Source organism: Thermobia domestica, chromosome 12 (assembly GCF_964235325.1).
Source record: "Thermobia domestica chromosome 12, izTheDome1.hap1.1, whole genome shotgun sequence".
In the NCBI taxonomy this organism is placed as follows: Eukaryota; Metazoa; Arthropoda; class Insecta; order Zygentoma; family Lepismatidae; genus Thermobia; species Thermobia domestica.
In genome coordinates this window covers 183,180,063-183,196,918 of record NC_137465.1, presented here as the reverse complement: position 1 = coordinate 183,196,918, position 16,856 = coordinate 183,180,063, and the positions used below count along the sequence as shown (strand labels likewise).

Genomic DNA, 16,856 nt, shown 5'->3' with positions numbered 1-16,856 from the left:
TAAAATCTACGAAACTTACTAAGTATACACAATTATTAAAGAGACATTTATAGAAAATGAAATGAAATATTTCAGTTTTACGTCCCACGGTTATGCCGGTTAGGCTAAAGGAGACGGTGATAATGATTAATCAATGAAATGGTGGCCCGAGAAAACCCACGCACACGGTGTATGTCCACCACAAAGTCCACTTGGCGGGGGCTGGGATCGAACCCGGGACCCCAAGCACCAGAGGTGAACGCTCTACCACTGAGCCACCACGGCCCCGAGACATTTATAGAAAAATTCTTAGAAGACCATTTCAGCATACATTTCTTTTAACGCACAATATACTACAAAAATTATTTCTGAGGTCAAATTGACCCCATCTTAGTACTCCAAGAGTTAATGCCAGTGTCTTAGGAGATATAGTCTTGCTGTGAACCATTTTTTAATGAGTTAAACTGAAATGTTGCTTTATATATTTACCTGCATTGAATAATAAAGATTAATTAAAACATGCACTTAATTTACATGAAGTAATTATATACATGAATTGCTTTAGACTATTCATTGGGGAGGGTACCAGGGACCTAAATCATCTTTAGACCTATTTGTCAATAATGTACGGTCAAATCAGTCATTCTTCAAAAGGTCAATAATTCAATACTGTTGTCTTTATTTATTTATTTATTTACATATTTTTAAAAAATTTCAATACAGAAATGATTATAAACTATGTTATCGCATGTAATACACGCGTGTAGAAATAGCTCAAGCGTTTATAGAAGGGTGCTTCTGTCAGTCTGTGATGTCGAGAAACCAAACACGCAAAAGATTTAATTGGTCCAGATTTCTCACCATAAAATTCACTTTAAAAAAGACTTGAGTTGAAAAAGAAAAATCAATGTTGTCAAAAATGCTTTGAAATATCTTTAAATCATCATTATCTATTAATAAAATAGGTCATTTGGCAACATCGCAAAAGAAAATGGTATGTTTTGTATCCTATTTTTTGTACATGAGAGCGCAGGACCTTCAGATGTTATTAGATATTGAGGATACCTTGTGCGAACGCAAGTAAAGAACAGGGTTATGATCACCACGCATGCATCTAAGCGGAATTTCAGACATAGTTTCTTGGCTTGACCAACTATGTGTGACAACGAATAAAAACCAAGGAAGACGTCAAACATACATGCACTCGGTAGTCTTTAAGAGATTCTCCAACACACAAAAAGCATATACGTGTTTGTAATGTTTGTACATATTATATTGTCGTAGTCACTAGTAGCTTGTGGTGTTTACAAAGCCCGAACTTCTAACTGTGTTTATTTGTTTTAGTAAAGGTTTGTGTGCATAAAAGATAATTTACTATAAGACTCTTCTGGACAATGTTGCCAATTGAGTGTGCAAAATTTCTTATAGTCAGTGTCTTCCTAGCCCATTGGACTACCGCTAATGACGTGGTTGATAGTAAGAAACTTAGTTTGCAAACGTGTCTTGAAGAAGCAGATGCAAGTTGTATAAAACTTATCGCTCTTAGGCGTTTGGACAATATTTGGAAAAAGGATTCGTTTCATATAGCTCCTGCAGTGACTATTGAACGTATATCGAACGAATCATTTAGTGATGATGATTCAATTGGTTCTTCTGCATCCTCTGGTAGAGGCTTTGGATGGCCGTCTATCTCAACAGCGTCAGACACCAAAGAACAGTTTTCACTTCCAGAAGATCCCTTGAAGAAGGACGACGCGCTGGATGACCTATTGATGAATAAAATTGGTAGATTCCTTGGCAGTCATTCTATGAAGTTCAGTCTTGACGGGTTCTTACCTGGAGTGTCCTTGAAAATGTCCAAAGGAAAGATCAGTCCAAAGAGTATTGATATTGGGTTGGACTTTCCGGAAGAGGGTTCAGTCGTCGAAGGGAGAAGAGGTAAGTGCATATTGGAAATTAAAAAATTAAGTATTTTTTTAATATTTATTGTATAATCAAATCAGTGGCTTTTACTGATATAGACTGATCGAATATACTTTCTCTAATATTTAATTCTTCTATACAAGAAATATAAGATTTCTTAGGGAAAGTCTCTTTCCACAGTTTACAGCAATAACATTTTATTTTTCACCCATGCGACTTAAAGACGCCATTGAATTAAATGTTTTATGTTTTTTTATTTGCCAACAAAGCCATTTCTAATTACAAATTCGTTAGCAGTTGAGTTTTAGTAAAACTAATACTAGTATCAGGTCATATATCGAAAAACTTATTTGACTAATAGATATAGAGCAAGATAGTGTTAAAATTGGTAACTAATAGAAATGAAATAGAAATATGATGCCTATAGATGTATGGTAATGTTCAAACAAACTAAAAAAATGCTAACTGATATTTATGAAGACGCGTTCCAAAATTTTTCATAGATGTTTTTCGAGTATATACACTTCGTAGGGGTGTAGGATTTATTTTTGGCCATTTATAAAATTTTTATTTAGTGATAAAAGTAAATAGATTTCGATTGAAATGGAAGTAAAATTTTATTTTCGAACATGAGTGTACAGTCTTATTCAAAGTATTCTGGCTTACCTGCCGCTCCTTAAAATCTCCTCTACTCTTGTTAGTAAATAAAGTAGATATTAGTTTACATATATTGTTTGTTGTATATATAGGGATTTATTTTCTTCTACTTTCTTTGAAACGAAATGAAATTTTAATTGTTTGGTGTTTCTGAATTCTTTAAAATGAAGTGAAATTTTAATGGTTTGGTGTTTCAGATTCGTTTTTGAATTCTAGTTCAATTTCTATTGCTTTTTTAAATAAATAAATAAATAAATAAATAAATAAATAAATAAATAAATAAATAAATTTGCATTACACAGAAAAATTGAATGTTACTTTCATTAAATTTGACTATTAAATATTAAAATACAGATTTAAAATTTTTAATATTCATGTAGTAAGGGACAATCAAATCGACTTGAAGGAGAAATCAGGAAAATGAAACGATTAAAATTCGATTCATATCAGAAAGGACCAAAAAATAAGCAATTAAAGAATTCCCCATGTAAATTAACGAAGTAAAAGTAAAGATGGCGCAGGTAATTCAATATTGTTAAGATATTATTTCAAATCAAAATGCTAAGCTGTATATTGTACTATTATAAAGGAAATTATCTTTAAAATTTTCTTTGAAATGGGTGAACTGTTTAAAAAATAAAATAAGACTGTATATTGTCATAGGTTATTTATATAGCATACTCTTTAGTTTGATTTTTGTATCTATTTAATCCAGGTTTAAGGTGATATATGTACATGAAATCTAAAATACTTTTAATACTCAGAATAAGTATAATAAGGCAATTATTTTGAGATTATTAAATTTACAATTGACTGACAATAATAATCAAAACACTGATTCATCGTTAATTTAAATAATAATAATTATAAACTGTGTTGATGAAAAATCAAAGCTTTGAGATGCAGTAGCATTCATTTCAGATTTCGCCGGGAGTGAGGAATGGATGAGAATTCCACCGTCATGAGTTTCATGTTTTTATTAGTATACTAGTTGAAAATACCCATTCTTCGTATAGTGGCTGTATTTGGAAGTCAATGCCTGTGGAAGTATCACCATTGATCTCAGCTTCTAAGAAAACTATGAATTTGACACTAATATCGGTCATTTTCTGCTACTTTTACATGTCCCTGTAAACGTCCCCTACTGAGACCCCCGGGTTCGAATTTGAAACTAACGCTTCTTCTTGCTCTGGGGCCTGAACCAAGGTACCTCTGACCAAAATTTGGTAACTTTCGGGCCACTCATCTGGTCCCCAGGCCGCACACAGAGAGCCACACAGACAAACAAACTCATTATATATATTAGACTAATTGTTATGCCAGTACTTCCCATGGGTCAGATAAAATATATATATGTAAACAAACTGAACAACGAAAGAAAAAAAAACTTATTATACTAATGGATTTGACACTAATATCGGTCATTTTGGATTATTTTTATATGTCTCGGTAACCCTCCCCCCGGTGACCCCCGGCCCGCATACAATGGTGGCTGAAGTTGAAAGTCATCGCTAATGGAAGTGTCACCATTGATCTCTGCGACTACGAAAACTATGAATTTGGTACTAATATCGGTCATTTTGGATTATTTTTACATGTCTCGGTATTCCTCTCCAACCCCGCGGTGACCCCGGCCCGTAGCCGAATGGGGTAAATTTGGAAGTAAATGCGATCGGAGTTTCACCCTTGATCTCAGTGACTGCAAAAACTATGAATTTGACACTAATATCGGTCTTTTTCTACTACTTTTACATGTCCCGATAAACGCCCCCCTGAGACCGCCGAGCTTTGAATTTTGAAAAAAAGCGTTTTGTCTTGGTCTGGGGCCTTAACCAAAGTAACCGTGACCAAAATTTGGTAATTCTCGGTCCATTCGTCCGGTCCCCAGGCCACAGACAGACACACAAGAAACTCTTTATTTTATTTATATTAGATTAGATTAGTATACAATTTATTAAAAAGCATGTGTTTCTCAAACTCAGTACACAGTGAAAAATATCGTATGTGGCATACGTAAAAACGTAGTTACATGCGTAAATCCTGTAGCTTTTGGAGTTAACGTACAGCTTGCAGCAAATGTATATTTTATACGTACTTTCCGTATAAGTGTCCAGAATACGAAAAAAGAGCTGCATGTACGTGGTAAGACTCTCACATATAGAAGGACGTATATAACATATAGCTGACGTGTGTAACATTCGTATACGTATGTAATATACGAAAGGCTGTTAGGTGTCACATATTCTGCAGTTTCATTATATAACATCTAAGCGGAAAAAAGACAATACGAAAGTAGCATATGGATAACGTATGCTCGGTACAGTTTTTCGTAGTAAACATATGGATTCCGTATATTTATACAACATACCGCTGTCCGGATAACGGATTTTTCTCACTGTAGAGGGGGGAAATTTCCCACGTGCCCTACCCCAAATCATGCTCTTCCTCAGATGTTTATTCGAGATTAATTACGGTATGGTTGTTTGATTAGAGTTTCCTTCAGCTCCGAGGCTAAATGAAAGGATACCTACTGTTTAAAATGACATTCAAGTACCATTCGGGCTTTATGTCCCTCACGCAAGCAAAAAATTCTCATCAGATTCGAACCTGGGATCATGTGCAGAAAATAAAATTGCGTTTATCGCTTTTCAATGCAATTTAGTAATGTGGGAAATTATTGTTCATTTTTTATTTTCTTTGAAACCATCAGAAATTTTAATGAAGTGAATTTACTGATTTCTTCTCGAAGCCTAGTTAAATATTCCTGGCAACTGAAAGTTAATCTTTTGTTATAAACAAACGTTTAATAATCAAATATTCAAGTTATACTAGACCTTCATAAATAAAAATGACTATAACGACATTTGTTGGCTAATTTCTCTTAGCCCGCAGCACTGGTTTCGATTATTTTTGGAACGTGAGTGGAAACTGTCCTAACTTAGGTTCTTAGCACACATTCGGTAAAGAATAAAAAAGGGTGGAAATTGTCCTAACTTATGTTCTTGGCTGGCATTCGGAAACGACAGATATTAATCTCCAATCCATAGTTTTCGGGGTCGCTGAGATGAATAGTGCAAATTCCCAATGTTGTTTAAATTTATCCTCCATTGGCGTGACGGTGACGTAGAAATGAGAGACGTGTATAACTAATCGAAAAGAGCCGACATTAATCTCCAAGTCATAGTTTTCGGAGTCGCTAAGTTGAACAGTAATACTCCCCATTCCATTAGGGCATAACTCCATTCCCAACGTGTATTATATTATAAGTGTTGAAGGGGTTCAGACATGTGTCATAAAACTGATCTGCTCGTGGAAAGATCGGGTATTTCAGCTAGTTTACACATAACACGAATTCATTTTGAAAAAGCAAGGACATTGAACTATTGTTGAAGAAGAACAGATTACTAAATTTTAGTTTGTTTCAAATAAAACAGAATAATAATTCTCCATATAAATCAACGGGGTAATAAAAATAGGGATGAAACAACAAACATTCAAAGTAAACATTCCTTGATTACTTGTTTCCTTAATATTTAATATTCCTAGTTTTCTTCTTTACCTTCGTTTTTTTTTCTATTTTTAACTAATTAATCGACATCGTGGACAATTAAAACCATCCATGCTCTTTTAGTAGAAGTCCAACCCACGGTGGATTGAGGCTTAGGATTTGCAGCCGAACACCTCAGACCACTCAGCTACTATCAAAAGAGTAATTCGGCCACCAAGAAGCATTTTAATCCATTTCAATGAAGTCCCACATATATTGGGCAAATTGCAGCATAGAATTCATAGTAGATGCAGTTCGTAGTTTGAGGGAAAATTCTCTATTGTAGGGAAATTTCGTAGGTAAATTTAGCAATAAGGGATTTTTTGATGAAAGCGTGAAAATTCAGGGAAATTCTCGTGCGGATTGATCGACCAACATAAATTTCATTTATTTAAACTTTTCTTTGTTCTCCAGAAATAAACCAGTACATTAGCACATTCATTGTTAACTAAATGTTAAAAAAAATGAAGGAAAAATAAAAGCAAAGAGCAGATTAACAAAGCAAATGTGGTTAGCATCTCCTTTAATATAGCTAAATTAATCTTATGACATAACTTCTGTCATAGGAATTGGACACTCAACAAACTAGGGAAAATTTGATAAGAAAGGGAAAGTTTTGTGTCAATCGATGGGAAATTTTCTTAAGGAAATCTACGAACACTGATTAGATACAAAGAATCATGCAAGTTAAACATTTCTAAATAAGTCAAAAATATCCAAATGTGGCAACCATGCATTAGAGTTGAGAAAAATCAAAGTAAACTTTAGTTGAAGACATTCTCGTTGTTATGTAGTTAGAATCACTCAATGAAGGAAAGATTAATATGGATAACAACTAAAAGAAAGATGAATAGAAACAACATCAAACAGCAAAGGAAATTCGAATTTGTGATATTTTGTTTCGTGGCTGAGCTTGAGAGCTTGAATCCTTCTTCATAAAATTCTTTGTATACAGTACTTCCCGTTTGACGTTGCAGTAATTTAAAATATTTTTTAAACATTGGTTTTGTTTGTTTTATAATTAACATTGAAACAATATTCTATTTTTTTAAATATCTATCAATTTCGAAATTATCGTCTTACACTGGTTATAGGAGTATATTACCAAATATAAGAATGAATCACTAATTTAATTTCAAAATATTACAAATCATAGATGGAAACAATATATATATATATATATTTCCATCTTACATTTTATAAAGTAGTCAATTTAGCTTGCATACTGCTTTAACATTTTGGGTAATATTAGGTTGGTTCAAATGAAATGTCCGCTTTGAGGTCTAGTGGGAGATTCACTTCATCCAACATAGTAATAGAGTAACATCATGCTTCTAACGTGACAAGAAACGTCCAGCAAACAGTCAAATATACTCAAACAGTCAGAAGGTAGTGAGTTGATGAACAGAGTCGTATGAATATATTCCAGGAACAACATATAATTGTGTTTGATTTTTTATTTTTTTTTTTATTTTTACGAAATCAAACTGCGACATTCTGCACAGCAATCTACAAAAATCGTTGATAACATATTTAGAACAGGAATGACGAATGAATGCACCATTTACCGTCGGTTTGTCAAATTTCATTCCGGTGATAATATTGCAAAATGTGCTCCGTGGACACCTATCAACATCAGGTTTGGATGAGCTCATCAGGAACACCTGGAAGCGGGCCCTCGGGAAAGTGTTCATGATGTTGGAGAAGAGTTAGGTATACACCGTCCCACTATCGTTCGGCAACTTTGTGCAATCAATAAGGTGAAAAAGTTGGACTCATGGGTACCGCATGAGTTGATACCGGCCAACAAGAATCGCCGTCTGGAGATCGGTGACTCCGTGCAATCGATGAGGTGAAAAAGTTGGACTCATGGATACCACATGAGTCGACACCGGCCAACAAGAATCGCCGTCTGGAGATCGATGGCTCCGTGCAATTGATGAGGTGAAAACGTTGGACTTATGGATACCACATGAGTCGACACCGGCCAATAAGAATCGCCGTCTGGAGATCGATGGCTCCGTGCAATTAGTAAGGTGAAAAAGTTGCACTGACGGATACCACATGAGTTAACACCGGTCAACAAGATTCGCTGTCTGGAAATCGATGACTCCGTGCAATCGATGAGGTGAAAAAGTTGGACTCATCCATACAACATGAGTTAACATTGGCCAACAAGAATCGCTATCTGGATGCAGTGTTGGGTAAGTTACTTGTAAAAATGTAACGCGTTACAAGTTACTTTACTTTCTCTTAAAATGTAACGCGTTAGTAACGCGTTACTTGCCCCCAAAAAGTAACTGTTACTTTACTTCGAAAGTAACGCGTTACTTTTAGGTCCGAAACTTTAAAAAAGTGAAAAAAATATGACTTCAATTTTCCGTACTACTATTACTACCACTATTATTATTATTATTATTATTGCACGTTCTGAATCGCTTTATGTAAATGCAAGGACAAATTTTTACTTCATATGAACATTTTCATATAATGTAACATTGATAAAATGCCATACTGCATTACTCGTAGGGATGGACACGAGCGAGTTCGAGCGAGTTTTCTTTGACACTCGATTCGACTAGAAACAGACATCTTTGAGCTCAACCCGAGAACTCGACTCGAAAAATTTCCTCCAACTCGACTCGAATTGGGGTCGAGTTTCGAGTCGACTCGAGCCAAATCCGGTGTGTAGTTTCGAGTATTCTTTAAGTATATTATATAGACAGTATAAGTATTATCAATGGCACTACTACTACTAAAACGTATATTTATTATTATTATTATTATTATAACAACACTGTATATAAAAAGAAAGATACGCGGTTTGTATTTGAATACTAAAAAACTAGTTGATTGCCAACCTCGGTAGTCGTGAAGTCTAGTAGTCAAGGACATTGTTCACGAGCTTCTGAATTTGGGTTGAGGGTCTAAGTTGAGTATTCGGGCTCGAGCCAAACACTGTTAAAAGTTAGAGGCCACTGGCCAAATATCTTCAAAACTGCTCGGCCCGGGTTTAGAATTGTCAACGACTCGAGCAGCTCAGCTCACAGCTCATTCACTATCGACCCGAACCGAGAAGTGAGCCGAGCCAACAGCTCACCCAACCGACTCGGCTAGAGCCCTCGGCTCAGTTGAGCCGAACCGAGCAAATGGCTCATCCCTACCACGCCAGCTCGAGCCGATGGTTCTCCCTAAGTGAGCCTGCTCGAGCCATCTTCTTAGTTGAGCCGAGCCAAGCTGAGCTTGTTATAAAAAAAATCTCTTGTGGTCTCGCTATCGAGACGAGACGAGATGCGAGCCATGTCCTCTCTCGTGAGCGACACTAAAAGTATTCCATATTACTGTTTAGCTTACATTTCTCATGGCTTTCGGTTTCCAGTGTAATCAGGCCATGATTTCAAGACGACTTAAAACGAACGAGCCATTTATCAAACTCGACTGGACTCGAAACTCGACACAAAAAAATTGAATCGGCTCGGAACTCGACTCGAGGATATTACCCTTGACTTGACTCTAAACTCGACTCGCGTTATGTTAAATTAAAAATAAAGAATATATAGAATAAAGAAAATAGAGAAACATTACACTACTCTATAATTAACGGGACTCTAGGATAAGCAAACTGATCTGAAAGAACTCCAATATTACATACCATCAGCAAACTAATTTCTAGTAATAAAGTAGGCCTGCTCATCAGAACACAGTTTATTCATATTAAGACCTTACTGTAAATCGTCAATTATGGCACCCTAGTTGTTGATAAATATTTTCCTCCGGGACACTTCAGACACTTTACTTTTAAATTCTGTCCACCATCATCTTCAGCTCTTAAGAAAAAAGCATTCTTTCAAATGTTCGAACGGTAAAATATTTTCGTTCTCCATCTTTATAAAAACACCACCAACCAAAGTAAAATAGACTACTGGTATCATTGCACTCCTAGTTCACTCACTGAATGTATTGATTTGGAGCTGTCAAAATCTACGACAAAATCTTCCAGGTGCTTTCAATCAGTACACGTGATTTCCCTATTCGTACACGTGAATCCTCATCTTCAAAAAACAGCAAGTGGCACTACGAACTTATCTGTTTCTCTGTGTGTCTGTGACTGTCGGTCACTGACATACGTAGTTCATGCTCGATTGTTTCATTCTGAGAAATTCACTTACAGGAAAGAAATATTTGTTTCCGAAAAAAAAAATATATATATACACATATTGTAGTTACTCATCCGAAATGTAACGCGAAAAAAGTAACGCAAACTAGGTACGTTACTCAAAAATTTGTAACGCGTTACCGTTACAGTTACTTTGGAAAAAATGTAACGCGTTACTAGGAAACGTTACTTAAAAAGTAACGCGTTACAAGTAACGCGTTACTTGCGTTACGTTACTTCCCAACACTGTCTGGATGTGTGCAGTTCTCTGGGTGTAGGGAAGGTTTCCTGTGTCTTACTGTCACCTCTGACAACAAATGATTTTGCTGGCAATTATAAACGGCCAGGACAATGACGAACGTCCATGATAGTTTCCAAACCTTTAGAAGACGTTGTTGCTGGTATGCTAAAATGTTGCTGCTGAAACATACTTAAAATTTTCTCGCAAGTATCCAGAAATGTTGAAAAGTCATGATGTCCTCATGTTGCACACCCAAATGAAGTAAAATGACCCAAATGTAAATGACATTGTAGATTTCCAATGAGTCCTTCCTCTTCCACCATTTTCTCCTGATCCATCTACTACTGACTACCACCTCTCCCGACATCTCGACCACTTCTTCAGAAAGAAGACCTTTTCTGATGATCTGTTGGTATAACTTGGGGTTGAGAATTCTTCGTATCTCAAACTACAGTCTTCTTCTTCTACTTTTTTTTGCCACGGAACCAAATCCTTGGCTGAAGGACAGTAAAAACGTGTGGTTGCAGACGGAGACATATTTTGATTAACCATGTATTATGCTGTAACTTTCCGGAAATGAAGTTATGACGAACTTTTCATTCTTACCAACCTAATGTTTAGTTTTGCAAAATACCAAAAATATATTAAGCTTCATTAATAATAATTAAGTTATTCTAAATATTGTTGTATAAATAAGGGAAAACCTCTGAGTACAACAGTGATTAGACTTTGTTTTAGGTTATAGCAGAAATTAAAATAAAAAAAGTGAGTTGAGCGAGCATTATGTGAGCGTGAGCGAATTATGCAAGTTGTAATTTTCTCCTTTTTAAGTCAGCCGAACGCATCATTCGCTGCCATTGCTTAACGAGACTGCCAATAATACTGCCCCGTAGGTATCTTGAAAAATGAAATCTTTGAGTTTAATGTTCCACGATTATGCATGTTAGGTTAAGGGAGACGATGATTAAAGCAAGTGAATGATGATGGAAGAATGGATGGAATGAGAAATTTCGAGTAAATGGGAATATCCCGAGAAAACCCACGAGCGCGATGTTGTCCAACACAAACTTACTTGGTGGGGATCGAACCAGGAATCTCAGGCACTAGATGTAAGCACTCTTCCACTGAGCTACAGTGCCCCCCTTAGGTATCTTGAAATATGAAAATAACGTTATATATATATATATATATTTCACTTTATATACTATGTTTTTTGATATCGCTCCAACTCACACTTATACATAAAAATACATTTAATGATGTACTAAATGTATTTAAAATACATATTAAATTCATAAACATTATATGAAAAATATAAACTGAATTTTAAAAATTAGCTAGAGAGCAGAAAATAATAACAAAAGCGGTAAAAAAATACTAAAAGAAACAAAAAAGCAAAGAATAATTTTAAAACGCGAAAAATGAAAAAAATGAAGTTCTTTAAGTTTTACGTCCCACGGTTATGCCGGTTAGGCTAAAGGAGACGGTGATGATGAGAGATGAGTGAAATGGTGGAATGAAGAAAGTGGGAGGAAACGGGAGAACCCCGAGAAAACCCACGAGCGCGGTGTTTGTCCACCACAAAATTCACTTGGCGGGGTCTGGGATCGAACCCGGGACCCCAAGCACCAGAGGTGAACGCTCTACCACTGAGCCACCGCGCCCCCCAATTTTAAAACGCGATTAAACGTTATAGTTATCAGTAAAAAATGTTGAGATATCTGTGTATTAAACCAAACAATTAATGCTTAATAAAATTACCATTGAAATTATGATTTAATACAAGGATCGTCCAGAAGGTAAAGAACGTTTTGACCTGCTTAAATAAGAACAAAAGATTTCAGCACAAAACTTTGTTTTATGAAGTCACAGGACCTTACTCTACTTTTTTTATGTAATTGCCATAGTTATCAAGACTCTTGTTATATCGTGGGACTAGTTTTTTAATGCCGATATTATACTCAACCGCTGCCAAAGATTTGAGCCAGGCTGACACTACTTGCTTGAGTTTCTAATCGTTTGCGAACTGTTTTCTACCCAAAAATTCCTTAAGTTTTGGGAATAAGTGAAAATCACTTGGTGCCAAGTAAGGGCTGTAAGCAGGATAACCGAAGATTTCCCACTTTACACGTTGAAGTTCTTGATGTGTTCGTACTGGTGCATGAAGCCGGGCATTGTCATGGATCAACAACACTTTTGTCGACAGCATTCCGTGTCTTTTGTTTTGGTTGGCGCGTCGAAATCGATGGAGTTTCAGAATAGGCTTCTGAGTTTATTGTTGCTCCTCTTGACATGAACTCCGTATTTCAAATTTGGCGGGATTTTCGATTGGCGCCGCTATTTTGAATCGCTGCTAAAACAAGCAATGGGATCACCTAGCATTAAGACTCGGCTCGCACTGAGGTGAAGCTAACTGCCGCTCATGCGATCGCAACGGTGGGGGGTCAGCACCGCGCACAATGCGCAATCGTTGTTTACTTTCGCGACGGGTCTCGTATTAACCATTGCGTATTACTTTGCTTAACACAAAGTTCACAAATTTTTATTGATGATAGAATATTTTAGTGCTTTTAAAAAAGTCGTTTTTTAAAAGAAAAATCTTTTCAAGGAATATTGTTTTAGAATTTTAGTCTAGAATTTGTTATGCGGTATTTCTTTACACACATAATCTTAATAACTACAAATATGGACAAAAATTTAATAATTCTCAAATCTTAATATCGATATGAAACCAATATAATGAGCTATTTTTTTTATTTACAATGCAAGAACCTGTAGAAGGGAATACCTTCTCTTGGGAGTGGAGTTATGCGTAAGGGGAATAAAGGATAAATTGGATGGACAAAGAGGTTTAATTTCATTTATTTATTTATTGTCTTTATTCATTCATAATTGGGATTTTTATTCATCAATTGATCAGGAATCGTTACTTATTGTATGTACATTATCTATCAGAATGTATGTGTGATGAGATGAAAGATGAGGTGCAAGTTAGACGCCACAACACAGTGATATTGTTAGTTAGACAGGTGAAGGGTTATCTTCTTGTGCCGGGGCGACTCGACACATGATGAGAGACACAATGATGCCCTTGTTAGTGCGAATTAAAGTGCAAAAGATAGATAAATGTTTGGTGATAAGTCTGGTGGTTGATATGCTAATAGAAATTTGTCTATTTGTTCGTCAGGATGTGTAAGAACATACAGTGTAACTAAGTGCTGAAGTGGTGTAGATTGTAGACGGGGTGGAACATCTTGATCTGCATCGATGCGTATACAACTGCGAAGGGTGGAATGGCCTTGAGTCCAACGGGTAGTGATGTACCTGGTACGCAGTTTTTCTAAATTAAGAATGAGATGTGGAAATGGAATACGCTCATAGAGTAGCCGGGTGGGACTAGGCAGTTTGATGCGATATGCAAAGCGTAATGCATGTCTTTCAATGATCTGGAGGCGGGTGTAGAATTTGTTACTGGCATTAAGCCATGCGATGTGTCCATGGAGTATAGATGGTCGCAAGAAAACTTTGTAAGTGTTTAACACAGTCTCTTGATGAAGGCCCCAGGAAGTTCCTACTAATCTCTTCAGAAGGTTTAGTTTATTTTGCACCAGAGTTATGAGATGCTGAAGGTGTCCACGCCATGAAAGATGGTAATCAAAGATAACACCCAAATACCTCGCTGTACGTGTGACGGAAATGCGTGTGCCTTCTATGGTAAGATGTAAAAGAGATCTATTGCGTCGGACCAGATTGGTACGTCCTGATGGTATGATGACAAGTGCCTGTGTTTCAGTGGAGTTGATTCGGAGTCGCCAAGTATTACACCAGTCACAGAACTTATTTATTGCCTCTTGAAGTATAGTATTGATATGCTGAATAGATTTTCCACAGGCAAGATAAGCAGTATCATCTGCAAAGATAAAGGTGTAGATAGGATCAGGAGGAACAGACAAATCTCGAACATATAGTATATATAGGAGTGGGGATAACGCTGACCCTTGGGGTACACCACTAAGCGGAAAAATAGGAAATGATAAAGATGAATTAATGCAGACATATGCTATGCGATTGGTGATGTAGTGATAAATTAGTCTGATATATGCGAATGGTAATCGTAGAAGATGAAGTTTGTAAAGTAACCCATCGTGCCAAACGGAATCGAAAGCCTTCTCCAAGTCAAATAATAATAAACAGGAAGGCTGGATGCTATTGAAGTGGTTGGTAAGAATAGTGGTAAGTTTGAGTAGATTATCATTGAGACTGCAGTTAGGACGAAAACCAATTTGGTGTAGAGGAATTTGATTGTGGAAGCAGTGAGTATGTGGACGCCGAACTAAGATGCGTTCGAGGATCTTTCCCAGTGTAGACGTGAGTTGTATTGGGCGGTACGACTCTGCCTTGGTGTTATCTTTATGCGGTTTCAGAAACATTAAGATTTTTGAAGTTTTCCAGGAAGCCGGATAATCACCTGTTCGAAGTGTAAGGTTATAAGTAGCGGACATTAGGAGCAGAACCACCAGTGGAGCCTCTTTAATATGGCGGTAAGTTACACCGTAAAACCCTGGGGCTGTATTCTTCTTATTGGCTAAGACTGCTGTGATCTCCAACGGTGTAATTGGACTAGTAAGAGGATGATCCGAATCTAATTCGTGACTAGAACTAATACGAAGATGTGGTTGATGAGGATCTGTTACGTTGCTTATTCTAGTGCGTAAACGTTCAGGAGTGTAGGTGATGAGTGGTGGCGAAAAAATGTTTTGAAGTGATTGAGCAAACACATTAGCCTTCTCTGTATCAGTTTGTACTGAGGTCTGGTTGATGATGAGAGGGTAAGAGAGAGAGGAGCGTGTCCCGCAGAGCCTGTGAAAGACATTCCAGAATTTGGTAGGATTATGTTCTTGATCAAGATGGTTAACTGTTTGGATCCACTTACGTCTTTTATAGGTGATCATATAATTATGAACTTGCCGTAGATATTGACGCTGTAGTTGTAAAAGCCCTGGATCACGTGTGCGAAGATATTCGTGGTGTTCCTGCCGTGCAAGAGCAAGTAGTGTGCGATATTGAGGAGGAAGTGCGGGTCGAGCAGAATTAGATTTAATCGTGGGTATATGCTGGTGGCTACTATGTTGTATAGCAGTAGTAAGTGTATCAAGCGTGTTATGTAAGTCAGAGCGATGTACTGGAGTAGGCACGTTAGATAAGGTAGTAGTCAAATCTTCTCGATATTTGTTCCAGTCGGCACGGTCATAACAGAGAACGGTATGTGGTGGAGTGTCAGGAAATTGACGGTAGTTTGGAAAATGTAATGTCAATTTAACTGGATCATGGTCACTACAGATGGGAGATAGAACATATAATGAGCTATACCATTCTCTGCTGTTGTACCAAAACCTTTTTAAAATAGGTGCAATCTTTGCTTCTTTAAATTCTATTCTATAAAATTAGTCTTAAAAATATAATATAATCATCTTACTTTTAATAGCAATATATTTGGTATTGCACTTTTATGCTCTTAGATTGAGTGTCTGGATGATTTCCCAGGAATATATACACATTTTTTAAAATTGTAAACTGTGGCGGCATCTTAAAAGTTTTATATAATACTGATAGTTCGCGACTTATGTAAATAGATAGTTCCATTTTTCTTTCCATAAGTCGAAATTTAATAGGAATTTTACCAAAATCTAAAATTTATCATTAACACTTTAAAAAAAAAAAAAAAATACGAGACGTTTAGAAAAATTGATTAATAATATTGCATCACAAACCTCAATTAATAATATACTTCATAAATAGGACTAGGATAGGATAGAACAATGACTACGCCATTTTTTCAGGGGAAATGGAGAGGTAGAAATATATTTTGTACACCGAAAATGAAAGTTTAGTATTACTTGTCCTACATTGCAATACGAAATGTCTAGGGGACGGACGATGCCATCGGGGAGAGCGCCCATTCAAATGTCGCTTCTAGAGCCGTTACTGATACCGAACTATATATTCTTACAAGTCCACAATAATAATAATAATAATAATAATAATAATAATAATAATAATAATAATAATAATAATAATAATAATAATAATAATAATAATAATTTCAACTACTTAATCGCTTCATATCTCACTCACGAGATGGCTCTCAAAGTAGAATTTAGAAAGAACTGCTCGGATGAGGTTAGTTTTACAATGAAGTTGTACCACCCGATCGTGACGTAATGTCAGGTGGTATTATTACTGTGATAAAGGTGGAATGAAACGAGCACTGCGGGGCTTCTAATCGCCTTCGCTTGCTGACGCTCGCTCAGCTATGGTTTATAGCGTAAGTAAATCACTTCATTTTTAATCAA

At 36.3% G+C, this 16,856-nt stretch overlaps 1 protein-coding gene across 3 annotated transcripts in view; it reads left to right on the top strand.

The window, feature by feature from the left end:
• Positions 1 to 1,197: 1,197 nt before the first annotated feature.
• The window catches only part of LOC145666882 (uncharacterized), a 28,289-nt gene continuing 12,630 nt past the window's right edge, over positions 1,198 to 16,856 (top strand). For all 3 annotated transcript variants that reach the window (XM_081734466.1, XM_081734464.1, XM_081734465.1), the window contains exon 1: positions 1,198 to 1,917. In XM_081734466.1, coding sequence (XP_081590592.1) covers positions 1,374 to 1,917 — 544 coding nt within the window. In that variant the 5' untranslated portion in view covers positions 1,198 to 1,373. The remainder of the gene's footprint in view (positions 1,918 to 16,856) is intronic.